General features: G+C 47.6%; 1 protein-coding gene across 1 annotated transcript; it reads left to right on the top strand.

The window, feature by feature from the left end:
* Positions 1 to 24,236, top strand: Ctdsp2 (CTD small phosphatase 2). The gene is made up of 8 exons (XM_047549152.1): positions 1 to 580; positions 13,901 to 14,049; positions 16,799 to 16,837; positions 17,224 to 17,325; positions 17,835 to 17,891; positions 19,955 to 20,047; positions 20,183 to 20,368; positions 20,548 to 24,236. Exons 1-8 carry the CDS (start codon positions 517 to 519, stop codon positions 20,671 to 20,673), a joined length of 816 nt encoding a protein of 271 aa, XP_047405108.1. The 5' UTR covers positions 1 to 516; the 3' UTR covers positions 20,674 to 24,236.
* The last annotated feature ends 39 nt before the right edge of the window (positions 24,237 to 24,275 follow it).

Below are 24,275 nucleotides of genomic sequence, written 5' to 3'. Positions count from 1 at the left end.
CAAAATAGCAAAGCTCCGGACCGTCCGCAGTCCAGGCCGCTCACAGGTGGAGGGTCCCCGGGCCTAGGACGCTGGCCTGGAGTGGGAAGCGCCGGCAGGCCGTGGAGAGACCGGGTCAAGAGCCAGGAGTCGCGCGGGGGTGGGCGCTGCAGCCGCGGGTTGTTTATCTGGAGTACGGAGGGGAGGGGGGAGCCTGGAAACCGCCCCGTGTCCCATTTCCTCCTCTTGTTTTCGCTCCGGATTCTCCATGTTGGACCCAAACTGAGGAGCCCGGAGCTGCCACCGGGGGATCGGGGCCGGGGGCACCCGGGGGAGCCGCTACCCGGGCCGCCCGCCCTCAGTACAGGCCGCCTCCCTTCCCGGCCCGGGGAGGAAACGAGAGGGGGGATGTGAACAGCTGTGGGAGTCGGAGTCTTGGGAGCCGGAGCGGGCCCCCGCCCAGGCCCCCCAGCCCAGCCAAGCCTGCGTGCCCGCCGGTCCTCCCGCCCAGCCAGCCCGGGCCCGCGGAATTGTTAGATGGAACACGGCTCCATCATCACCCAGGCGCGGAGGGAAGACGCCCTGGTGCTCACCAAGCAAGGTAGGGGTAGCAACTTCCCAAAACTTTGCGTCGCCCCCGGGCAGGGAGGGGGCTAGCACATCCCAGAACCCTCGTCTTGGCCCCTCATCTCTCAGGGCTCAGGGCGGGCGATTCCATCCTGACACCCTGGTTCTTTTGCCCCCGCGTCCTGGTCCGCACTCAGACTCGGTGGGGGCCGCGCAGAGCCCGAGCTCTCCGCACCCAAGGGGGAGGGGTGTCATCGCTCAGCTGTCACCGCGTCCTGCAACCCTCCCCCCGGGCAGAGACTGAGTGGTAGAGCTCCAAACAAGAGCCCACCACGTCCGCCCCCTCCAGAGTTGAGGTGGAGGTGGGGGTAGTCACTTTCCTGCACCGCTGCGCGCAGCTGCCCCAGCAACGAAGGAAAGGGTGAGGAGGGATACAGAGGGGTCCCAAGCTGGAATGGCACTGGAGTTCATCACTTGCCAGGGCCCCCAAGCCTGAGGTCGCTCTGGCAGCAGGCGATGACGGCGTCCGGTGGGACTTGGGACCAAGTTCACGGTCTGGAGGCGGGGGCGGCCGTGATGGGGGAGGGGCTCGGGCCCTGGCGGACCAGACTTGGCCAGCTCATGGCTCAGCGTCGGGCCCAGGACCTAGGCGGTTCAGGGCTCTTGCGCGGCTGCCCACTCCGGTTTTGCTGAGCAAACAAGCCCGACCCGAAGCCCGGCCGAAGCCCCTCCCTGCCCCGGTGCGCTCCCCCGGGGCCGCCGCTGCACACACAGAGCGGCGTTTGTTTAGCCCGGGAGCGGTGTCCCTGGTTACATAATTCGCCGAATGGCATCAGACCCGGCGTGTTTCTGAATCGCGCAGCGAAAAAGTGCGAGTTCTCTGTGGGCAACGACTCGCTGCCCTTGCCTTCCTGAGGGTCAGGTGGAGACGCAAGGGGATTACGGGCCCTTTCCGGGGTGGGCTTGGGGACGCGAGCGGAGTGAGGCCTCGGCCTTTTGCGGGGGCGAGGAGAAGATGGGGACGAGTGGATGGGCTAGCTGTTTGGTCACAGTGGGAACCCTGAAACTCTCCCCCTCCCCCATGTTGTTCTGGCCTCGAGGAATGTGTCCAAAATAATGGGTAGAATTTCCTTGGGGCGTAAGGATTAGTGTCTCTTTTTTTCTGGAGAACTCCTAGGACTGGGACCACTTGGCCGCGAGGCTGAGGAGAGAGCACGCTCCAGAGCATTCCTGCCCTCCAACCCCCTCCAACAGGGCATGAAGGACCCGGGCTAAAATGAGGCCTAGAGGCTGGTGGGCAGCCAGCTGCGGGGCCTTATTGGTGTCGCTCCACATCCCTGTTTGGCAGCATTAATCAGCAGGTCACCTTATTCCCGGGGTTCATGTTCCCAAGGAGCTCCCCCCAACTTGCCTAGAGGCAAAGCAGCTGGGATGGTGTGTCAGCCTCTCTGGAATTCCCTTAGTAGAGGGGGGAGGGGCACTGTTTGCTTCTTGCGTCCCTGCCCCTTTAAATAAGCCTATCCCGAGGAGGAATGGAGCTTTGCCTACTCAGATCCCCTACCCCAAGAAGGCCCCTGTCTCCCTGATCTTGGTGTTGCCAGGATCCCTGCTCTCCTGGCTGTATCACAGACCTGGCTGTGTGACCCAGGCAGCAAATTCACCGCCTCTGCTGGCTGCTCTTCTGTGCTGAGCCTAGAAGGGGAGGCTTCCTGTGTTTATAATTCACTGCCAGACTCTTCCCACGCTTCCCAGCTTCATCCCAGGAAAGGACCATAAGCACTAACCAGCGGAAGAAAGCTGGATGTGGAAGGATACAAAATGGGGCGGTGGTGAGATGCCAGGAAGAAAAACCCTGTGCTTCCTCCTTGATCCTTCTGTCATGCACAGGCCCTGGATGGTGGGGACACACCAGGAGGAGGGAAATCAGAACTGTGAAGTGGGATCTTACAAAGCAGAGCTGGAAGTTTCATCCACCAGGGCATGTGGCAGGAGACAAAATAGATAACAGCAGAAAGCAAAGCAGCTGGTTCCTTGACAGTGTCAAGTTGCTGGTGTTGGTTGATTTTCTTGTTTTCTGTGTGTGTGTGGGGGGGGGGGGGTTGATTTGTCCTTCAGATTTATCCTTGGACCAATCTAAATTTTTAAGCCAGTAACTGGGTCTTACCTACCCCTCCCAGTGAAATTTGACTGCATTCCAGAGAAGGCATACCTCTTTTCTGGACTGCTTGGGCACTCAGCAACCACCAAGCCAACTTTTTGAACCCCACATCATTTACAAACAGAACTGCATCTTAAAACCAAAACTAGGCTGTTTTAATTAGCTCCTTTAATTAAGAGTTCCTACCCTCCCCCCTCTCCACCACATCCCATCCCCAGGCCCTGTCTACCTTTGGAAAAAGGGGAAGGAGTGTAAAGCAATTTATTAATAAGTAAATTTCTGGAAAGAAACAAATTGCTCTTAGCTTGAGTAGCTTTTTAGTGAAGTTATTTTCCATCACAACTTTTTCCCCCCTTCATTTTTAGCATTCTTTGAGCTTTAAGGCTGTCTGGTTGTGCTGATGATTCAAAAGTAATTACAGTAGGGGAAGTAGAACAAAGTTGCTGAAAGCTTCTATGATAAAAGCACCAAAATTGGATCATCTTCCCAGACAGATGGGTGAAATGGCTTCCTGGTACAGCAAGGATGGGATTGTGTGTAACATCAAAAATAAAAGAGAAAAGTTAATATCAGTTTGGCAAGAATGGCCACTTATTGCAGCCCCATAGGAGTGTGTCACCCCATTACTGGGAGGTTGTGCTGTAGGTTCTGTGCTTTGATGGGAAAAAGCCAAGGAAACAGGACCCACCCTGTGACCTACCAGCGTGAGATGAAATGGATAGGCAACCTCTTCCCCAGCTCGGTGACCTGCAGCCCTTTTGGGGGAGTTGGAGATAGTTCCTTGTGGGAGAGACTTGATGATGCCCCTTCTTAGGGAGGGATGATGAAGCCTTGGATTCTCACATGTGAAACTGTACAGATTCTGATAGATAAGGTAAGAATTCTTCTCAGACTCTCTGACATCCTTAAAAATTAGGGTGGTGGAAAGTTTTTGTAGCTCCTGCTTTCTTCACAAAAGGAAGAAAGTCTGCCTCATTCTCTCAAGAAACTGTCCAAACACCTTTTGCTATAGAGGTAGCTAAGCCCTTAATGGGGAAAGCTGAAAAAGGAGTCTTGCTGGCCTTTCTTCCTCAGCAGTCTCTGTGGGTGGAGTGCTCCTTGGCTGAGTTGCAGGGCAGGGTGTATGCTTACGCTTGCTCTTCTCTCCAGTCCAACCTTGGTCTTTTGTACCATCTCAGGCCACTGAGGCTTACCCCTGTGTCTCCTTTGGAGCTTTTTCTCCACTTTGGTTGGGCCTGCGTGGATATTTCAGCTTGAGTTTTCTGATTTAGGGGAGTACCTCTAACTCAGCGACAAAGTTTGTAAATGCTCAGCATCTGGAGCTGGGTCTTCCCCACTGACTTAGAGTCACTGAGCAGGACTTGGGAATTCCTGTGAAAAATTCCTCAGGGAGACGGCATAGTGGTGGTATTTGTCTCCTCCCTCTCAGCTAGAGACAACTTGAGAAAAATTAAAGAAATGACGTGATTGTTTCTTTTTTGTGAACCTCCCAAATACTTTAGGGTGGAGTTTGTTAAAATGGTAAAAACTGTAGAAGTCACATTTCTAGCCCAGGTGAATCAATGTTCCCAACTTTTCTGTGGATAATTAATAGAAATGTTCTTAAATACGGGAAAGACAGTATGTAAATATACGTGGCATTGTATATGTACACACATCTTCCCTTCATTTTTCCCCCTCAGTTTTCTTCCTGCTAGCTTTTGGACAATTATCTCTTATTTATTGTCTAGGAAGTTTGAATCTTGGATTGGGCAAAATAATATCAAGGTAGTGTGCAGAGGCAGTAAAAGTGTTCATTATTATTAGGGAATAGTTGTTCCTGTAACAAAATAGGTGGTTTCAGGCCTGGGTTCAGACTCTGTTCTACCTGTTGACAATGAGATTTGACAAATAACTTTAGTATTCCAAGCAATTTATCTGTAAAATAATAAGATCTACCTTTCTATAATGCCAGCTACTTAGTAGATGATTGGTAAATATTAATGTCCTTTTTTTTAATGTAGCTAGACTGCCACACAGTTCTCCCTCTTCCATTCCAAGGACACATAGGTTAAATAACAGTCTTGTGGGATTTACTGTTGTTGTCAGAGGGTACACCAATGTGGGGTTTTGGGCCTTCTGGAAGAATCAACCTCTAAGGCTTACACACATCCTTCCTGCACAGACCCCTTCTTTATGCCAGTGTGACTTGGAATGGGATTTTATCTGCACGTGCCTTGAGTAGCGCTTGTGCCTTGGGACTAAAGTCATTTTGTCTGGTGCCTGGGCATCTGGGAGGAGGCCAGTGAGTTATATGCCTTATATAAGTCTCTGAAGTCTTAACTAAACCTTCACAGCAGTTGTGGTACCTCCCAAAGATGGCTATAACAATACTCAAGAGTACTATGTGCCACATTCTCATATAGTTTGCATTTGCTTTGAGAGTTAATGAGCACTGAGAAATTCAGATTTCTTTTAAGGAATCTTAATAACAGGAAAAAGAAACAGTTTTTGAAGAGAAATATATTGTCTTAAGCTATGCCTTCACAGCTTTGGTTTGGAGATAGAACATTGAGAGAGCACAAAAGTAGCATTAAACTGCTTTTCATTCTGTCTCAGGCTGGCCAGATCTAGGAAGCTTAGAAATTAATTCACTTGTGTGTGGGGGGCAAATATGGGGTGTGGCTCTGACATAATTCTCTCCTTCTTCTGAAGTGGGGGATAGTTCCCAACTGGGATGCAGATGAGCACATTAACATGCAAATCTTATGAAAGAAGTAGTAGAAATCAAAGTGGAAAAGTTGATTTCTTAGAACTGGAAGCCTCTCTGGACCAGAGATCAACTAAAATAGAGTTTCTTTGTCAGCAAAGTGCCTAGCCCTTTAGGTCTGGATGTGCCTGCACCAGGATCTGTTTCTGCTCAATGGGTATTCCAGGGGGCACCACAGTCTCCCTCTGGGCGGGAGGTGTACATGCCGTGTTTTATTGGCTAGCTGATTTCTCAGTAGATCTGACATTTCCTTTCCCTCCTAGGAGCTCTTAAGCCCCACCCCCTTTCCCACCCCCAAACCAGCCTTTGCTCTTAATCATTTATCTCTGTCTCCTCCCCACAATACTGGAGATTGAACCCAGGGCACTCTACCACTGAGCTACATCTACCCAATCCTCTTTTATTTATTTATTTATTTATTTATTTATTTATTTATTTTTTGAGACAGGGTTTCTAACTTGTGACCTTTCTGCTTCAGCCTCCCAAGTGACTGGGATTATAGACATGCACTACCACATTTGATTCTCTTCTGTCTCTTGACATAGTTTTTCCATTCTGTCAAATTTGCTCTTTCCCACCTGCCTTATTTCCAGGGAACAGACATAGTCCCAACCCCAATGAAAACCAAGCAGACTTATGGGAAGACATAAATTGCATAAACAGACCTATGGGAAGGGACAGTGCATCCCAGCTCTTCTGTTTCCATAGCAGAATAGGGTGGAGCCCCTCCCACAGCAGCAGAGACCTGCAGGGAGAGCTGACTTGGATCTTTTGATTTATGTAGGAAATAGAACAAGTGACCCTAGAAGGGCAAACCAGGCCCTGGGCATGGATTCTTTGAGACCTGCAGATACTCTAAGCCCTCAGATATGGTGGGGAGAGGGGCCAACAGGACTTTGGCTGAATCATGTTCCAGTCTTGGAAGGGCTGGTTGGAGACCCTTGGCAATTTTAGACATTGACACTCAGCCAGGGACATACATCAGAATCTCCTGTGACACTTGCTAAAATTACCGACCCCCACCTGCGACTTACTGAATCATCAGAGCATGACAGGTGGGCCAGGCATGCTTGTGTTCCAAATGCTCCCTGTGATTCTGACAGGTGTCCTCGGAGAAGAGCCAGGTAAGCACAGCAGTGGCTCCAAATGCCTGTTCAGCCCTGAGCAGGAAGATTCCCCTTGGGGGTCCAGTTTTACTGTTTGTTAAAGATCCTATGTTCCTCAAAGGGAGTCATAAAGTTTCCTGGGTGAATGGACAGAGTAATGATCCTTACTTACCCAGTAATGGTCACAGCCAGTATTTATAGAGCACTTACCATGGGCAAGATACTGAATTTTCTAGAATATTGTATCTAGTACCTCACTTAATCACCTCAACAACCTTATGAGGTAGTAGTTACTTGACAGATAAAAGAAGACCTTTACCTGAGGGCACAACCCTGCAGTCATCCAGACTTTGAACTATAAGAGTTCAACCTTAACCAGCCCCACAAGCCTCTCATTTGCATTGGCATTCCATTTTTTGGAGTGCCTTTGAGTTCACTCCCCAGGTGATCTGAAGCCACCTTATAAAGGACCAGGCAGAGGAGACCTTTTCCCACTGACCTGTGAATAAACTGAGCCCCAGAGCTGCCGCGGCATAAACCAGTTTTCCTGACTTCCAGCTCAGTGCTCTCTCAGGTAGACACAGCTACACTGTTTGGCTGGACCTAGGTGAAGCTGAGGAGTGTGGGAGGAGTGGGTGAGTGTCCCTGGAGGTAGATGGTACCTTGGCACACTCCTAGCATGGCACTGCCCTCTTAGTCCTTTTGCAGAGGCCTGCTACAGGAGGAAGGAATTTGTCGGCCAATCTCAGTGCTTGGTCCTGTCACTACCTCTGCATGACCTCTGAAATGAGCAAGAAAAAATCTCTATGGTCCCTTTTAGTGTGAAAATTTTGAGATTGAAATTTTGAGTATGGAAGTGCTTTGCTCTTAATGACTGGCAGCTGAAACTGAACTGTTATTAGTGCCAGGATGCTCCCTGAGTTCCTTTTTATTCTCATGCTCTGAAATGTTTTACAAATGAAGAAACTGAGGCCCTGATTGCATTGCTTATGCATAGAAGAACTGAGGTTTGTTGTTGTTGTTTTGGTGCGTGTGTGTTTGTGTGTTTGTCTCAGTGCTGGGGATGGATCTCATACATGCTAAACAAGTGCCCTACCTCTGCGCTGCATCCCTAGGCCCCAGAGCCAGGTTTTAAAACTTTGGATAACCACTATTTTGTTCACTGGTCAGAGGGTTCCCTTACTTGCCTGTGTCTTTGTTGCCCTTTCTCCATCTCACCCTCATGCAACATGTAGGCTTACATAGCTGGAGGAGAAAGAGGCACTGGTTTCTTCTTGGTATTTGACTAGAGCATTCTAGGAGTCAGGGGCAGAAAACCAAGGCAAGAACTGAAGCAGCCATCACCAGGGTGTTTGTGTCCTATGTGTCAGGTTTCTGTTGCTCAGCTCAGCACCTCCTCAGGAGGAAACAGGCTCAAGTTGACTGATTTCTAATCCCTACAATAGTGCCCCTGCCGTAGCTGGTGCTGCATGGGCTGGTGTATCCTCAGAGGCAGAGGGTGGGATCTAACCCTTAGAATCCGCCCCCACCCCCTTGATAGCTACATCTCCAGCCCTTTTTTAAATTTTGAAACAAGTTCTCACTGAGTTGCCCAGGCTCACCTTGATTGGATCCTCCTGCCTCAGCCTTCCAAGTAGCTGGAATACACCACCATGCCCACCCAACCAGCCCTTAGAGTTTTCTTGGATGGCATCTTAGGTTTGTTCTTAACATCAGGAATACCCCCCAGGACTCCTCTGAATTGGAGCTAGAGGACTGTGCCTGCTGTTAACATATCTGTGAGGAAACTTCTCTGTCTCCAGAAAGTAGGGGACCCCACACCAGTACATTTTCAAAGAATGTTGGAGTTACCTAGTAGGCTGTTTTGCCAGTAACTCCTTTTGAGCCAATTCTGAAATCAACAGAGTATGTTGCTCATGCTTTAGAAGTTGCCAGGAGTCCCCTCCTCCCAAAACTGAATCCTTGAGAGAAGGTCCCTAAAGTTGAGAGCAGCGACCAGATTGCTAAAGGGTACAGGAAAAAGACAGGAGGCATGGTAGCATGTGACCTGTGACCCCAACCTCATTCCACAGGTAGCATTAAGGATCCAGGTCTCAAAGAAGTCCTTTCTTAGAAAGAAGACATTCAGGGAGCAGGACTGTCCCAGTTACTGACCACAGGAAAAGCACTAGTGTGTAGAATGTGCTGGTATGAACCAAACAGTATGGCTTAAACTGCTTTAAAAAAAAAAAAAGTCCATGCAGTCAGAGTCATAGCTACTTTTTTAGAACTTTGGGATCTGGGCCTCAGTTGGGTGAGACCCTGATTGCCTGTTAGCTGAAAAGAACAGTGTCAGTGCTTGGGCACTGTGAAAAGAGGTCCGTTCTCCCTGTTGTTGCCAGTGTTACCTGTGTGGGGAATGACTAGGCATCTCTTACCATCTTTTGTCTCCCTGCCCACTCACCTGCTGGTCTAAGACGCCCTTCCATCCACCTGGCACTTTAGCTCCTGCCCTTAGCCAAGGCACAGATGCCCTTTGCCAAGAACCTGGGAGGACTCCTCTCCATGGGGAGCCCCAATCAGATGTGTCTTGGCCACAGGGCCCAGGCAGCTGGCCAAGAAGGGCCGGAAATGCTCCAAATAACTCTCCTTCCTCCAATAGCTAAGGAGAGAGGCCCCTCAGAGAGGCCATTTTATAGCAATAGCCAGACTAAACCTTTTGCTGTGGAGGGATGGGAAGTAGTGGGGAAGGAAATACTTTTCTGTGGGGTAAACCAGGAAAGTATACTTGGATGTAAATGGGCTTGCTAAAATTCAATAGCCTGAGGTTTTCTTCTGCCCAGTCTTGAGCGGATTTCCTGTGAGGAGTTCCTTTATTGGGATACCAAGCTGTGTTGTTGGCAAACAGTGATATGTGAACCTGGACCTGACCTTCAAAAGAAGGTTAAAAATAGTGTTGTCCTGCTAAGTCTGGTGTGTGTGTGTGTGTGTGTGTGTGTGTGTGTGTGTGTGTGGTGTGTGTGCTGGTGGACCACACGTGCTTCTTTGAGGCAGAGATCAATAATAGTGTCCTTATCTGGTGCTTCTTGAAGCAATGAGGGGGATATACAGGGAGAGGACAGTGTTCACATCAAATATGACAGCCTTACCTGCTTTCCTTAAATTCATGGAGTACTAGTCAGGGGTTTTATATTACTGGAACACAAATTGTGGTAGGTTTGGGAGAAGGTATAGAGGTTGTTTTGACTTTTCAAAACCTGCTTATAATGAGAGTTTCCAGGTGATCTTCCCTTATCTTGTATTCTTGGACTTCAGTCCCATGATGGGCTGGGAGCGCTTCTAGTTCACTGTTGCTGGTCCCCTGGAATAAGACCCAGGATGTTACCAATTAGTGATCTATGGTGAGTCCCATGAATGAGGTGCAGGATGTTGCCAATTAGATAATAATTAAACCAAGCATAGCATTTGGTCTCAAGAGTTTGCACAGTGCCTTACTCTTAAGTTTTGTTTATCCTTTCAGTCCTGAGTGAGGTCTGCTGTTATCCAGTTTATGGATGAGGAAACTTGGCTCCAAGAGGCTGTATGGTTGAATTAGTAACTGGCAGAACCTGGACCTCAGCCCAGGCAGTCATCAGAGTAGAGGGAGCACTCTTGCATCCCCCTATTCTCTGCATCCTTCCTCAGTAGGAAGTCTCCAGCAGTAAGCTTGTGTCTTGGTTTCCCAGTCTCCAGCAACAATGCCCACTTTCTTCTTGCGTCAGAGCTGCCTTCTTCATCAAGTCCATGCTGGTCCTTTTAGACATTTAGCCCTAAACCAGATATCTGGAGCAGTGAGAGCAGATGCACATCAGCTGGGCAGGACAGAAGGACTGAATGCCCACAAAGAGGGTAGCAGCAGGGGGATGAAAGAAGGAGAGCAGCTGACCGTGGAACTTCATGATACCCATTGGAATCCTGCCTTCCTTCGTTGGGAAAGCCATATGGAATGAAATGCCTTCAGGCCTGTAAATCCTCTTGTGTCCAGTGTTCCTTTTCTGGGTAGGGAGGCCGGTGCCCTCTCCTCATCATACTGAGAGGTTAGAGAGTGGCCTGCACTTCGCTTTTAGGGATACAATGCTGAGTGTTGGCTGAAAGGAGCCATTGAAACACTGATATTCAGATCCCACTCTGGTGTGTGATTCCAAATCCACCAAACAAAGTGGGTCTTGGACCAGAGCTCCTGGTTCCACCCTCCGGCATCATCACCCCAGTATCTGCTGGTCATAGCAGGTACAGAGAAGGAATGGGAGTGGATTCCCTTGGAGTGGAATTCCAGAAACTTATACTATTCCCTGTGCCTTTGATGGGCTGCCTAAGAGAATGTAAGAAAGTAGGGGGTGGGACTCCAAACTGATCTTTCACCAGCCCAGCCCATCCTAGAGAGGAATAGAGCAAAAGTTCCCAAGAAAAGACCTCAAAAGCGCTCCCAAACTTCCCAATAGTTGCATGAGTAATGTGCATAATGTCCTTGTACTGTCAAAGGCCCTGTAGGATAATGGTTAGGAGTCTTGACTGGATTCAGGCAGATCTAGGTTCAAATCCTGGCTCTGCTGTTATACTACTTGCATGACCTTGAGCAGATTACTTAACCTGTCAATGCTTCAGCTTCCCTTCTGTAAATTGGAGCATTAGTACCTCTTAATGAATTTGTATTGAGGATTAAATGAGGCAACACATTTGCCCAACAAGTGCCCAACACAGGTCTGGCACATCATTAGCGCTCAGTAAACATGACTGGGGCCCAGAAAGACTCAGTGACTTCCCTCAGGTACTCAGCTCCTTTAGTGCCGCTTTCCTCAAGGATTTTTTTTTTTCTGTTTCCAGCTCTTCCGGGCTGTTGCAAACTAGTAGAGATTTCCCAAGTTCTAGCTCTAAAGTGACAAAGACCCTGAGACCCTTGGAGTTACTATACAGCCAATCAAAAAGTTTTTGAGCACTTGGTACATAGACGTCAGAGACTGACATATACTGGGGTGAGGCTCTTACAGGCCCTGTGGGAAGGCATCCATGTTGTGGGAGGCTGAAGTAGACCTGGATGAATTCTCAGGAGTGGTGTTTGTAAAGGTAAGAAGGACATACAGCCTGGAGAAAGGAGGGGAGAGAGGCCCATAGCATAGTGGGAGTGAGGGATAATGGGGGTATTGACCTTGCTGTTGTGGGTCTGGAGTATTCTGCTTTAAACGCCTGCCCCCAAGGTCAGAACATTTGTGATCTCTGAGGCACAGGGGCTCCCAATCACATTGTGTTTTTGAGAAGACCCTTATTTAATGCTCTGCAGAATCCAAGCTCCCTGTATAAGACCGAGGCACTTGTGCCTGTTGGACCTCCTGCAGTGGGTGCAGGCAAGGCCTCTCCATGGCCCCAGCCTGCTTCCCCTTTCACCCTGCTGCCTCTCAGGATTACTCAGCCTTCACAGTGTCTGTCACTAAGATGCTGAGTGCATTCCTGACAGCCTCTCTTCAGGAAAGAACCCGGCTGTGTGGCCTCTTAAGAAAGGTTACCGTGCTGGGTTAAGCCTCCAATTGTGGTTCTGCATGAAGAAACCATAAACCAAAGGAAAAGCAATGGTTCAGCTTTGGTCTTGGAGCTTTATGTCAGTGTCTGCCTGAGTTCCTGGACTTGAAATTTAATGTGGGCCAACAGGCAGGTGGGGAAGCTGCCCTTTCCCTCTGGTTTTTGCATAGATTTATAAGAATAGTGTGTGGTGGGGGGGCAGTCCAAGGAACCTCACATGTCTTTAAGTACTGGGCTGTGCTCAGAATTTGGTCTCTGAATCAGGAGCTTTGAGAACTGTCTCCAGCACATCTTTATGACAAAATCCCCCACCCCACTGCACCCCAAATCTTGGTTTTTCAGGTCCAGGAGCTTAAGAGTAACATCTAGGCTTTGGAGTTAATTGCTGGAAAGACTATCATTTTCTAAAAGGTTCCCAGCAGTTATACCAATGTCAAGGGCTCTGGCCTAACCAGGGAAGGGAGGGCAAGACCTCTGGACCCAACTGAAGAGGCTTGTGCTGCACCTGTCAAAAGTCTTTGCCTTTCTCTTGAGCCGAAATCTGTTGTTTTTTGGGTGGTGGTGACTTTACTTTTACTGCTATACAAGGACACTTCCTCCCCTTGGTCCTGAAAAGTTTGGTTTTCTCTCCTCCTGTCCAGGGTCACAGGCAGCCCAATAACTGGATATTCCACTGGCTCTCCCATCACCCATGTGTACAAGGGCTACCTGAGGACTGAACTGAGCTGCAGGAGTTCCAAGTGGCTCCTGAGTGGCCCCACCATATTGCCTTCCCAAAGTAGAATACATGGAAACCTCAGTGGCACGTTGTTTCCTTTCCTTCCCCTGCAAAGACGCAGGCATTTGCCCTCTGTTTTAAACTGGAATGGCTTGGGTTTAATTCTTAGGCCAATCTCCACTCAGGCTCTGGGAGAGACCTGTGGCAGGGACCATTCTGAGAGTGGTTGTGCAGCGCCACCTCCTGACCACAGTACCCATTGTGTCTCCCCGGTCTTGCACAATAGTTGAACAGTCAATCTAAAGAAAAATGAACTTGCAAAAGATATTTCGAAGTCCATTTCTGGTCAGTCCTACAAATGCCATAGTTTTTTGTCTCTGCTTTGCCTTTCTGGGGCTGCCTTCCAAAGCCTCATTTTCAAAGCCCAAATTGCCAAAGTAGGGCTAAGCAGCTGTAGTCTAGAAACTGAGACCTTAACCTAGGACCAGGGGTTGGATGCTCTTATCCCATGGACTTAATCCACACGTGTTTTACCAATCAAGCTCCATGTCTCTGACGGAAGGGAGCATTAAGAAAAGTGGCTAGAGTCTGGAGTTTTTATGCAACCTGGACTCAATTCTACTGCCACTTACCCAGCATCTACAGAAGCCAACATTGCAGCTCCACTAACTCAAAGGGGACTAGGTTACTTCCTTGTCTAAAATGGTATTGCTGGGACCTACTGTTAGCCAGGGAAGATTTATATCTTTGAGAATTATTTTTTAGGGCACGTTCAGTGTGTTGCAACCAAAGCAACAGAACATCTAGGCTCTATACCTGGCTCATCTCCCCTCACCCCCACTGCTGCCCATGGGATGAATAACAGATCCTCTGCAGCTCATGGTCTCCTGTTGCCCAAACTAAACAGGGGTTTCCTGCCATTTCTGCTGTAAAGTGAAAATAGTGAAATACAGACATGCATGTTTCACTGTTAACTGTATGTGGTTGTTCACCAGGCATATACTGTGTGCCTTGGTGGAGCATACAGACTGGAAGGGATGCAGGCAGAGAATTGTGTGTAACTGATGCCTCTGTCATTCTTTCCTCTTTAGGCCTGGTCTCCAAGTCTTCTCCTAAGAAGCCTCGTGGATGTAACATCTTCAACGCCCTTTTCTGCTGTTTTCGTGCCCAGCATGTTGGCCAGTCAAGCTCCTCAACTGAGCTTGCTGCATACAAGGAGGAAGCCAACACCATTGCCAAGGTAGCTGGGTAGGGTGATGTGATACAACAAGGGTCTGCTGGTGGAAGATTCCTGCAGACCACAGCAAGTGGGCAGAGTAGCCTTGCTTGAGTTTGTAAAGATCTCTGACTCAGAGGCCCACTCTCTATCTCCTTTCTCTTGCTTCCTGTTTGTGATTATGCCATCCAGATGCCCCTGTGGTTTCTAAAGATCCCTGCAAAATCCTTTGCATGTATTGTCTCATGTGATCCACACAGCAACTCTGGAGAATTCATGGAATTCCTACTTTGCAGCTGTGGAAACAGACTTGGAGGTTATGCAGTCTCAGAAGAGTTTATGGCTAATCAGGGGTAGTATCAGAATTCAAACTTAGATTTTCCTGACTGTAAAGCATATGTTTATTGTTTTCTGCTAGGCAAAGCTGCCATCACTATTTTACCTGACTTGCAGGGAACCAAGGAATTGAAACTCCGCCATACTCTCTTTTTTGGTTATTGTTGGGCTTTTTTTTAATAGTTTAATGTATTTTAATAACAAACTTAAAGGAACAGCACAGGAGACAGACAATATTAAAAATATGTATTTGCTTGTAGGACCACTCAGTTAGAAAGTATAGTAAATGAATGGAAACTTCTGTATAATAAAACTGATGCAACATTTAGTTGCCATTGATAAGAATTTTACTTGTTTTGAAATAATACAAATGCTGGCATTGTCCATAAAAATCTTAACAGGTTTATTTATAATTGTTATAATGTTGAACTGCTGAAATTTATTCACTGGAACGTTTTGACTTGTCTTAATCTTTTACATTCCTGTGTTTGTTAAAACTTCACACAAATGAAAATGGAAAAACTGCTGGTACCTGATTTCTGTCCTCCATTTTTCCACTTGTAATCATATATTTGGGTGGTTTTTGACTCCATGGGGGGAAAAGTCTACTAGTCAGAACTGCCAATTACAAGAAGAAAATGAGAAAAAAAAAATTTTTTTTTTTTTTTTTTTGAGAATGAAATGTTTCCCATCACAGTGGATTTTTTAAAATTTTTTTAGTTGTCAATGGACTTTTATTTTATTTATTTATATGTGGTACAGAGAATCAAACCCAGTGCCTCACTCATGCTAGGCAAGTGGTCTACCACTCACAGTGGATTCTTAAACACACTCTCCATGTATGCAGCATGCTAGTTGTCTTTTGGCTTAATTGTCACATATTTGGCATGGATAGCACACAGGTTGGTATCTTCAAGAAATCCAACCAGATAGGCCTCATTCGTCTCCTGCAAAGCACCAGTAGTTGCACTCTGGAAGCAGAGATCTGTTTTGAAGAGGGAGCATTCAGATAGTTGAAGGGGAGTTTGCAAATCAGAAGTTCAGTGGACTTCTGATAACATCCAATTTCACGGAGTGCCATCTTACTAGACTGTAACAATGTTGTAAAGGGCATACTCTTAGAGTGGCTTTTATAACAGTTGTTGCCTGAGTGCTTTACTACCAGTCGACTTGTAAGCTGTCTGCTTTGTACAAACCGTAGTAGAGAGATCTCCTTACCCCACTTTTCCTTCAGCTGGAGCTCAGTGAACTCCAGATGGTACCAGCATTAAAGAGTGACAACTCTGCCATGCTCTTAATAACCCTTCCAGCAGTTTTCACCTGCACCTGGTGAGGCATTTGAAAATATGTAGGTATTTTTGATTGTCTAATGACCAGGTGATATGTCTGAAATTTTGAGGGTGGAGCCAGTCCTGACCAACAAATATTACTCTGCCAATGGCACCTCTATGAAACACCAAGGTCTAGCTGTCCTTTCTTTCTCTGAAAACCACACTAAAGACATGTTTATCAGTGAAAAATCATTTCATTATCCAGTGATGAGAAATGGTTACATGAAGTGCAACATGACAGTATTACTAAGCAATTGATTTTTGTGAAGAGTGCTCAATAACATGGAGAACTGTTGAGTTGCAACATTAAACCAAAAAGCAGATTGTGAAACTTTATAGTATTAATATTATGGAAAAAAAGATTGCTAAAACATACTTGAAGGAAACATACTAAAATGTCAATACTTGATTTTTGTAAATGCTAGGTATTAATTTTTCTTTGAGGTTTTCATTAAGAATAGTTATAACAATTTTTACAGCTATATCGTGGCAAAAAGTGGGAGGGGGTATCTTTCTGATCTCTGTACTCCAGCTCCCCTCACATTTTGGTACTCATAATGGCTTCACATTGGCTTATTTGGATGTTTTGTGGCACCTCGGTATGCCTCCCCATCTCCTCAAGGAAGGCATAGAACCCACATGTTCTTAAAGAGAGGCTGGGTTTAAGAACTAAGCAAGAGGTTGAACAGCCACAATAAAAGTTCAGGATTTGGTTCTGCCTCTAACTTTATGTCCCTGCAACAGCCACTTAAGTTCCTTGTTTCTTATTTTGTCCAGCTGAGAGGTGGTGACAGCCAAGAACAGGAACATTGTGTTTTCCATCTCTGATCTGGTCTAATGTGGAAAGGAAGCTCTGACCTTTCCTCTTTGTTGACCAGCTCCTTTAAAAAAAAGGTGACTTTTGTTGGGCTGGGGATATAGCTCAGTTGGTAGAGGGCTTGCCTCACAAACACAAGGCCCTGGGTTCAATCCCCAGCACCGCAAAAAAAAAAAAAAAAAAGTCACTTTTGTTATGTGAAGAGCTTCCAGGTGTCTGGTTCTTGAGAAGCCAGGAGCAGTGGTTTGGATGTGGGAGTTGGCACTGATCACCTCCTTCTCTCCCCTAGTCGGATCTGCTCCAGTGTCTCCAGTACCAGTTTTATCAGGTACGTGAATCTGACTGACCCTGTGATCCCTGGCTAGCCTGGTGGGCGGGGCAATGCCCTTATTCCCTATGCTGAGAAACCGTTCATTCTAAATATTTGCTAAGAGCCCACCGTTAAGTTTTGTGAATAGCTGGTGCTACACACCCTCTTCCTGCAGTGTTTAGCCCTAGTTGCCACCTTCAGTGTCCAATTCACTTACTAGGCCCACTGGGAGGCTAAAACCAAGAATTCTACTCCACCTCCTCTGTTCTCTGCCTTTAAGTGGTCCCTGTCCTGGGTTGGTGATTCTGGCTCCAAAAACAACCCTGCTCTTCCTACAGTTCTGCAGCAGGGAATTTTGGGGCTTTTTTGATGGGTATATCTCAGCAACCTGGCTCTGGTTTTAGATCCCTGGGACCTGCCTGCTCCCAGAGGTGACAGAGGAAGATCAAGGAAGGATCTGTGTGGTCATTGACCTGGATGAAACCCTTGTGCATAGCTCCTTTAAGGTAAGATGACATATAACACTCTTCCTATACCCATCTCGGGCCCATCCTTGAACCCAACAATTGCTGTGAGGCAACCTAAAGGTGAGAATAGCAGTGACTAGAAGGGAGAGGCCAAGTCACTGTAGTGTCACGGATATCTAAAAATGTTATCCCCCAGTCATTGCCAACAGGCTGCATCTGCCTCCAACCACATAGCAGAGATAGCTGCCAGTACTCCACACAGGAGAGACATAGAAACATGGTTCAGTCAGCTTTGGCCGTGCCCTGGTATTTATTATCAGGATATTTGTTAACCCAGTGAAGCCCTGAAACTCTGAACTCAGGTAGAATATGGCTGGTGAGTGGGGTACTGAGTAATAGAGAAAACCAGAAGGGACCCTTAGTGGACTGGACAGAAGGAATTGCCTGAAGTCTTCCAAGATCTGCTTCTCCCCACCCCTCCCGGGGGTATGGTGGGGCTTTCTGTCTATATTTCACATGCTGATATTATTAACTTTTCTGCCTTCTAGCCAATCAACAATGCTGATTTCATAGTGCCTGTAGAGATTGAGGGGACCACTCACCAGGTAAGCTGCCTGCGTGGTCACACCCAGCACAGAGGGTAGGGAATCTGCCTTCTGCTTCACCTACACTGGGGTTCTCTACCCTCTTCGGGGCTTGTGTTCCATCAATTGATCTCTTTTCTATAATTTCAGCTACTCCTATTTCATTGGTATCTTTGACACTCAAGGCTTTGTCATCTTAAAAACAAACAAAAACGTTTCAGCCCCTCTAGCTGTCACCCTTTTTTATCTTTGTAGTCAGGATGTTTGAAAGAACAACTTATTTAATTAATTATTTAATAACAGTAATGTTTATTATTTATTAATCACCATCCTTTCATGTGACCAGCCCTTAGGGATTTATTACATTTGTCTCTATTCTTGAACAATTGGTGTGTCTGCTTGGTATAAGCATCTCATTCTCTATGAAACTTTCTCTGATTTCCCTCCTCTTGGTTTCCTATACTGTATGCTGCCCGAGTAACTGCTCTTAGACATTTGTCATAGAGCACTTGACTCTAAGTAGAACTAGGCTCCCACCCTGTATAACATACTCCGTATGAGATTGAGGATCATGTGAAAGACGAAATGGTAGAGAAAGACCATTTACCCAAAATGCTTGCTCAGAAAGCCTGCCGGTTGGCCTGCACATCAGAGGCCATTGGAACCTGGTAACCTATATACTTGTTTACATGACCTGGTCAAATAGTAGAGGAGGTTTGAGACTTCCATGGGTTGTCATCATGTCCCTCCTCCATTAGAAGGTTTCCGCATCACCACCCCAATTAAGGGGCTCTCTCAGACCCAGCAGCCCTTTACAGTCTAGTTGAGAATATGAAATATGTAAGATCCGTGGAGAAAGGAGGAAGGCATACTTTCAAATAGGCATATATGTATTGTGACCTCCTGGTTAATGAGGAGGGCATGAATAATAAAAAAGGGATGAGATTAGGCTGGGGTTGTGGCTCAGTGGTAGAGCACTTGCCTCGCATGTGTGATGCCCTGGGTTCGATCCTCAGCACCACATAAAAAGATAAATAAAAAAGGCATTGTGTCCACCTATAACTAATACAAATATTTTAACAAAAAGGGGGGATGAAATTAAAATGAGGATGGACTACCATCTACCCAAGGTGGGTTTTGAGCAAAGAGTGGTAAGGGGAGGTCAAGCTTGATAAAAACCCAGGAAGAAGGAGGGGCTTGTTGTAGAGGTTGAAAAAATGAGAAACTAATGGGAACAAAGTTGTGGATGCTTGGAAGAGAGGGTTCTTGCAGAGTTAAGAGGGGTCAAGTGAGTTGATGGCCAAATTGGGCCAGCTCTAGAAGGGAGTTAGGGTGTATACTGTTTGAACTAAGGAATGGTGTGGATAAGAGGGACTTTGAGGATGTAGTTCTAGAAGCACTTATGTAGACTCAGGGTAGGAAGCAATAGGACACGGACTGATGGGGAACCTGTAGCCAAAGAACCTTTTAGAGCAAAACATGCAAGATCATGAAAGGTGGATACTGGTGTTAGGATTAGCTGAGAGGTGTGAGCATAGAAGGGGGCAGTAGTGTGCTACAGCATGACACAGCAACTGTGGTCATCAGGGAGAAAAAAAGTTACTTCTGGTACAGTTCAGAGAAACCAAGTGAAGGAAGAGGTTTTAAGAAGTATCTGTGTCCTTGCCTGATGGGAACCTAGACGGACTGTCCTGCTGGAGCCAAGGACAGAAAGCTTCCACAGAGGCTGTGGCTGGATTCAAGTAATCCAGGATAGGCTGTTTCCATCCGTGAGGCCTATTCTTGATTACTTGTTTCTGGAGGCAGCTAATGGTCCACCACCAGAATCAGAGATGGCTCCTGGGACATGGTGTATGTGTTTCTTTCTGAGCTGGGTTAAGATTGGGACTGCTGAACCAGCAGAATCCTGGTGAGGGAATGATGCTAGCCTGAGCTGGAGCAAAAGGGTTCAGCCCACTGGCCCAAGAGATGGGGTGGGGGAAGTTGACCTGTTTACTACTTTCTGTATCAGTAGTGAAAGAGAACGACACATGCGGCTTCTGCTTCACAGGACATCTCCAACAAGCCGCTCTGCTTCTCCTCAGGTATATGTGCTCAAGAGGCCTTACGTGGATGAGTTCCTGAGACGAATGGGGGAACTCTTTGAATGTGTTCTCTTCACTGCCAGCCTAGCCAAGGTACCTGTGGGTAGAAGGGGAGGAAAAAACAGGTGTGGCAGCTATAGGCGTGGTCCAGCAGCTGCCTGCTGGTCCTCAGGATGCCACAGGGGGACCAGGACTGCATCCAAACCAAGGCATCCTCTCTCCTTCCAGTATGCTGACCCTGTGACCGACCTGCTGGACCGGTGTGGGGTATTCCGGGCCCGCCTGTTCCGTGAGTCCTGTGTGTTCCACCAGGGCTGCTATGTCAAGGACCTCAGCCGCCTGGGGAGGGACCTGAGGAAAACCCTCATCCTGGACAACTCACCTGCTTCTTACATCTTCCATCCAGAGAATGCAGTGAGTGGTCCAGACAGGCATACGTGGCAGGCCTTGGGAGAGGGAGTGGGCTGGGGGACTGAGGTCTTCACCAGAAGAGCACACTACCCCAGGCCAATCCTACAGCTTCCAGGGGATCCACAGTGAGAAAAGGAAGAAGTGATAGCCAGGAGATTGACACTACCTTTTTCCTGCTCCAGGTGCCTGTGCAGTCCTGGTTTGATGACATGGCAGATACCGAGTTACTGAACCTGATTCCAATCTTTGAGGAATTGAGTGGAGCAGATGATGTCTACACCAGCCTTGGGCAGCTGCGGGCCCCTTAGCCTTCCTGCTTCCAAGCAACGGCCATCCCAGTAGGGAACTTTGCTACACTGTGCCTTTCTGATCAGCCTGACAGACTGAGTGGAAGCTGGGGCACCTCACCAAATGGGGCCTGGAATAGGGAAAATTGATTGGAAAGAGCTTTAGGGCAGGTTAGGTACCGAATGGGCAAATCAGACCAACGATATCTAGAGCTACCTGCTTCCTGAGTTGGGTTTCCAAGATATATATATGTGTGTGTGTGTATGTGTGTGTGTGTGTGTGTGTGTGTGTGTGTGTGTGTGTGTGTGTTTTGAGCGTGAGTGAGTGTATGTGTGCAGGTGTGTCTTGCGGTGAACTGTGGCCTTGGGATAATTCAGTGTTTCAGTGGAGGAGAAGCTGAGAGATCAAGACTCTTCCCAAGTTAGTTCATCTCTTCTCCTGTCACCACATGAGCCACTGAGCTTTACAGGAATGAAGACTATCACAGGCTCCGTTGCCAAACCACGGCCTTCCCTTAGTGTTGTAAGGCCTATGCCAAGGAGAAAGGAAGGGCCAGAGGCTGCTATGGATGCCCCAGGCACACTTCCTAAAAACTTTCTCCAGCCAGCTGCTGCAGACAAAAAGATGCCATTTCTGGGAAGATGAGAACTCGTTTCCAGAACCAGTACCCCTGCGACCATCAGGTCCTGTGGCCCACCAGCTGCACTTGCCTCCAGCTGAGTGCCTGCCGTGGGCCCTTTCTATGTCTCCCCAAGGCTCAAGCACTGGGCCTGCCTTCCTCACCACCTAGCCATAGTCTTGATCCTGTGGGGAAGGAGGTCTTCTCCTTGCCCTGGAAGAGGACATATAACTTATTTCCGTTCTTGACTCCATTTTAAAATTCTCTTTCTAAACATGGAGAGTTGGGCCTGGTTTGTTTCTGGAGCTACAGTTCTGGACCTGAGGTGAATGGGGTGGTGCTGGAGGTGAAAGATTAACCCCCAAAGCCTGAATGTGCATCCCCTTGGCTTGTAGATGAGCTGAACTTCTTTCCTAAGTCTGTTCTTCAGGGATTCTCTGTTGGTGCTGGCAAAAGCACTTCTGTTTCAAAGGCCAGGAAGGACTCTCTAAGGTGCCCCAGCCCCTCCCATTGCTTGGGCAGTGCTCTTTCCTGTTGTCCTCTCTTGAGACCTGTCTTGTGCCAAGCTCTGTCTGTTCCAGCCTTCATCTATCCTGGCTATCACGCTTCCTCTCCTGGGCCTAAGAATTCCTGCATCTCCAGGACTGAGGGGAAAGGGGTCTATTGTCTTTTGGTTTGTCATCTTCCTGCACTTTGGGTGTCTTTTGCTTTCAAAGGTTCTTAATCATGAATGCTTCCACAAAATGGAAGTTTCCCCAGGGCAGAAAACAAAAGGGGAAGTGCTGCTGGAAATGGGAGCACAGGAGGCCCCCCAAAAGGGCCTCACCTCAGCATCACTGCCTTAATCCTGGCCTCCCCCACAGGGCTGGGTGGGGTTCTCTCCTCTCTTCCCTCCTTCCCCTGGGGTGGAAACGAGTTCCTATCCCCGTCTCTGTTTTCCCTGGAGGCAGGTGTCATAAATCATTTGTGAATTGCTTTAGGTGCAGGGACACCGCCAACTCAGGACTCATTCTACTATCTTCTTTTAGTTTTCCCACACTTGGTCTACCCTGAGAAACTAACCAATCTGATGAAAGCCAGGTGGTGGAGCAACAGCTCAGGGTTCTGAGCTGTTCTGGCTGGCTAGCTTCTTTTTGCAGTGTTCCAGTGCCACCATCCCTCCTTGTCCCAAGGTTGTGAGACTTTGTCTTTCAGCATCGCAGAATGGAACAGAATCCCCAAAGTTTATGTGGTCATTTCCCCCAGCATCATACCCAGATCCCTGTGGGATCCTGACACAACTGAGGGGAAGAGTGTTCCAGGTGCTAGTCAGGAATGCCATCTCCTGATGGAAAGTAGAAGCTTGGACTCTAAGGCCAGTTATGGCTTCAGATCCAGGCGCTGGCCTTAGTGCTTCCTGCCTGGAGACAGGAGGGGCCTCTTTCCAAACCATACCCTGAGGATTAACCCTGTGGCCAGGTCTTCTGCCATTTGATCCAGCCACACTTTCCTTATTTAAGCAATAAGAAGCTCAAAACCAATTGAATTTTTAGGGAACTTTTTTGCCCTCCTTTGACTCTCCATGTTTTTCCACATGGAGGAAGAGGCTGTGCCACCCCCTTTCCTATCAGATTTATCTGAGTGCTTAGAGCATTACCCATGACCAAAGCCCAGGCTGGCTTGGGTAGAGTATCCTGCATGAAGCCTTGCTTTATAGAACTTCCTTGCCCACACATAGGACTTCCATAGAAATGCCATCTCCACCCCCACCTGTTAACTTTCCCAGAAAAGCAACTTGAACAGACCCAACAGGCCATCCGTGTGGACCAGAGCCAGCCTGAAGCCATCATTGCCATCCACTTTAAAGTTCCACAGTATGTTAGGGGCAAGTGATTGCAATTCCTTATAGGAATCAGGCAGACTCATTTTTGGAAGAGGGCAAGATTGGAAGGGAGCCAGTTCATCCCGCAATCTGTCGAAACTGGTCTTTGGGAGTCAGGCCACCATGCTTAGTGTCAGCACCAAGCCATGCCAGGAATCTGCCCCCTGCCAGGTTCAGTTCTTTAAGGTGCCTCTTCAGGGACACAGTGTGTCTCTCTGATTGGGCTTCTAAATCAAAAGCCTGATGTTCGTGTCCCTCTTATAGGGGGAGCTTTGGACACAGGACCAGTTTGGTAAAGGGTCAGGTAAGGGTTTTCACTCTGCACATTGTAGAGGGGACACTCTGTAGGCCCATGGGTCCCTTACTAAGGAGGTTGCGTGAATTTGCCTTCAGTTAACTTGGGACCTTCTGTTTAGCTCCCTCCTGCCTCCCAAAGATTTTTTGTGTAAATGTGTAAGCTCACCTCTTAACAGTGGCCCAGAAACTTCTTTATACTAAAAGCATGGGAGTCTCAAGGCAGTCATTCCCTGGGAAATGGATCCCATGCGATTCTGCTGCCCTTGTTCTGTTCTGAGCCCTCATTGGTAGGGCAGCCCCACGAATGGCTGTTTATGCATAGTTTCCCTGCCAGGCCAAGTGTATGAGAAAGGTAAGCCCATTTTCCCTTCAGATCTGCAGTTGGTTATTTAACCACTATTGTCCTGAAGTCACCTTTTTTGTGAAATGGGGACTTAGTTTTTTCTTTTTCCTTATTCTTTCTTTTTTAATGCCAGTAAATATCTGCATATTCAACTGGGAGGAGGTCAAAGGTCTAGCCATGTGCCCCCTCCTTTAATGTTCTGGGACCCTCTTCTTTGGCCCATAAGCTTCTTTGCTTGTAATTACCCCAAGTTTGCCACATTCCCGTTTCGAGATGCCATTTGAAGGGAGGTCTGCTTCCCACTGTGACTGGGCTATGGGATTCTGACTACCTTGCTTCATGATTTGATAAATTTGTTGTATTCAAAAACTTGAAATGTAGGACGCCATTAAGTGTCTGTTTATATTTTTGGAATATTTGTATTACTTACAATTCATTAATAAAAGCAGGTTTTAAAAACCTACCTGGGAATGGGAGCTGCCTCCTTAACTTGCCATTGTTG

This window comes from Sciurus carolinensis, chromosome 4 (assembly GCF_902686445.1).
Source record: "Sciurus carolinensis chromosome 4, mSciCar1.2, whole genome shotgun sequence".
Taxonomy (NCBI): domain Eukaryota; kingdom Metazoa; phylum Chordata; class Mammalia; order Rodentia; family Sciuridae; genus Sciurus; species Sciurus carolinensis.
This window is presented reverse-complemented; position numbering and strand designations above follow the sequence as displayed.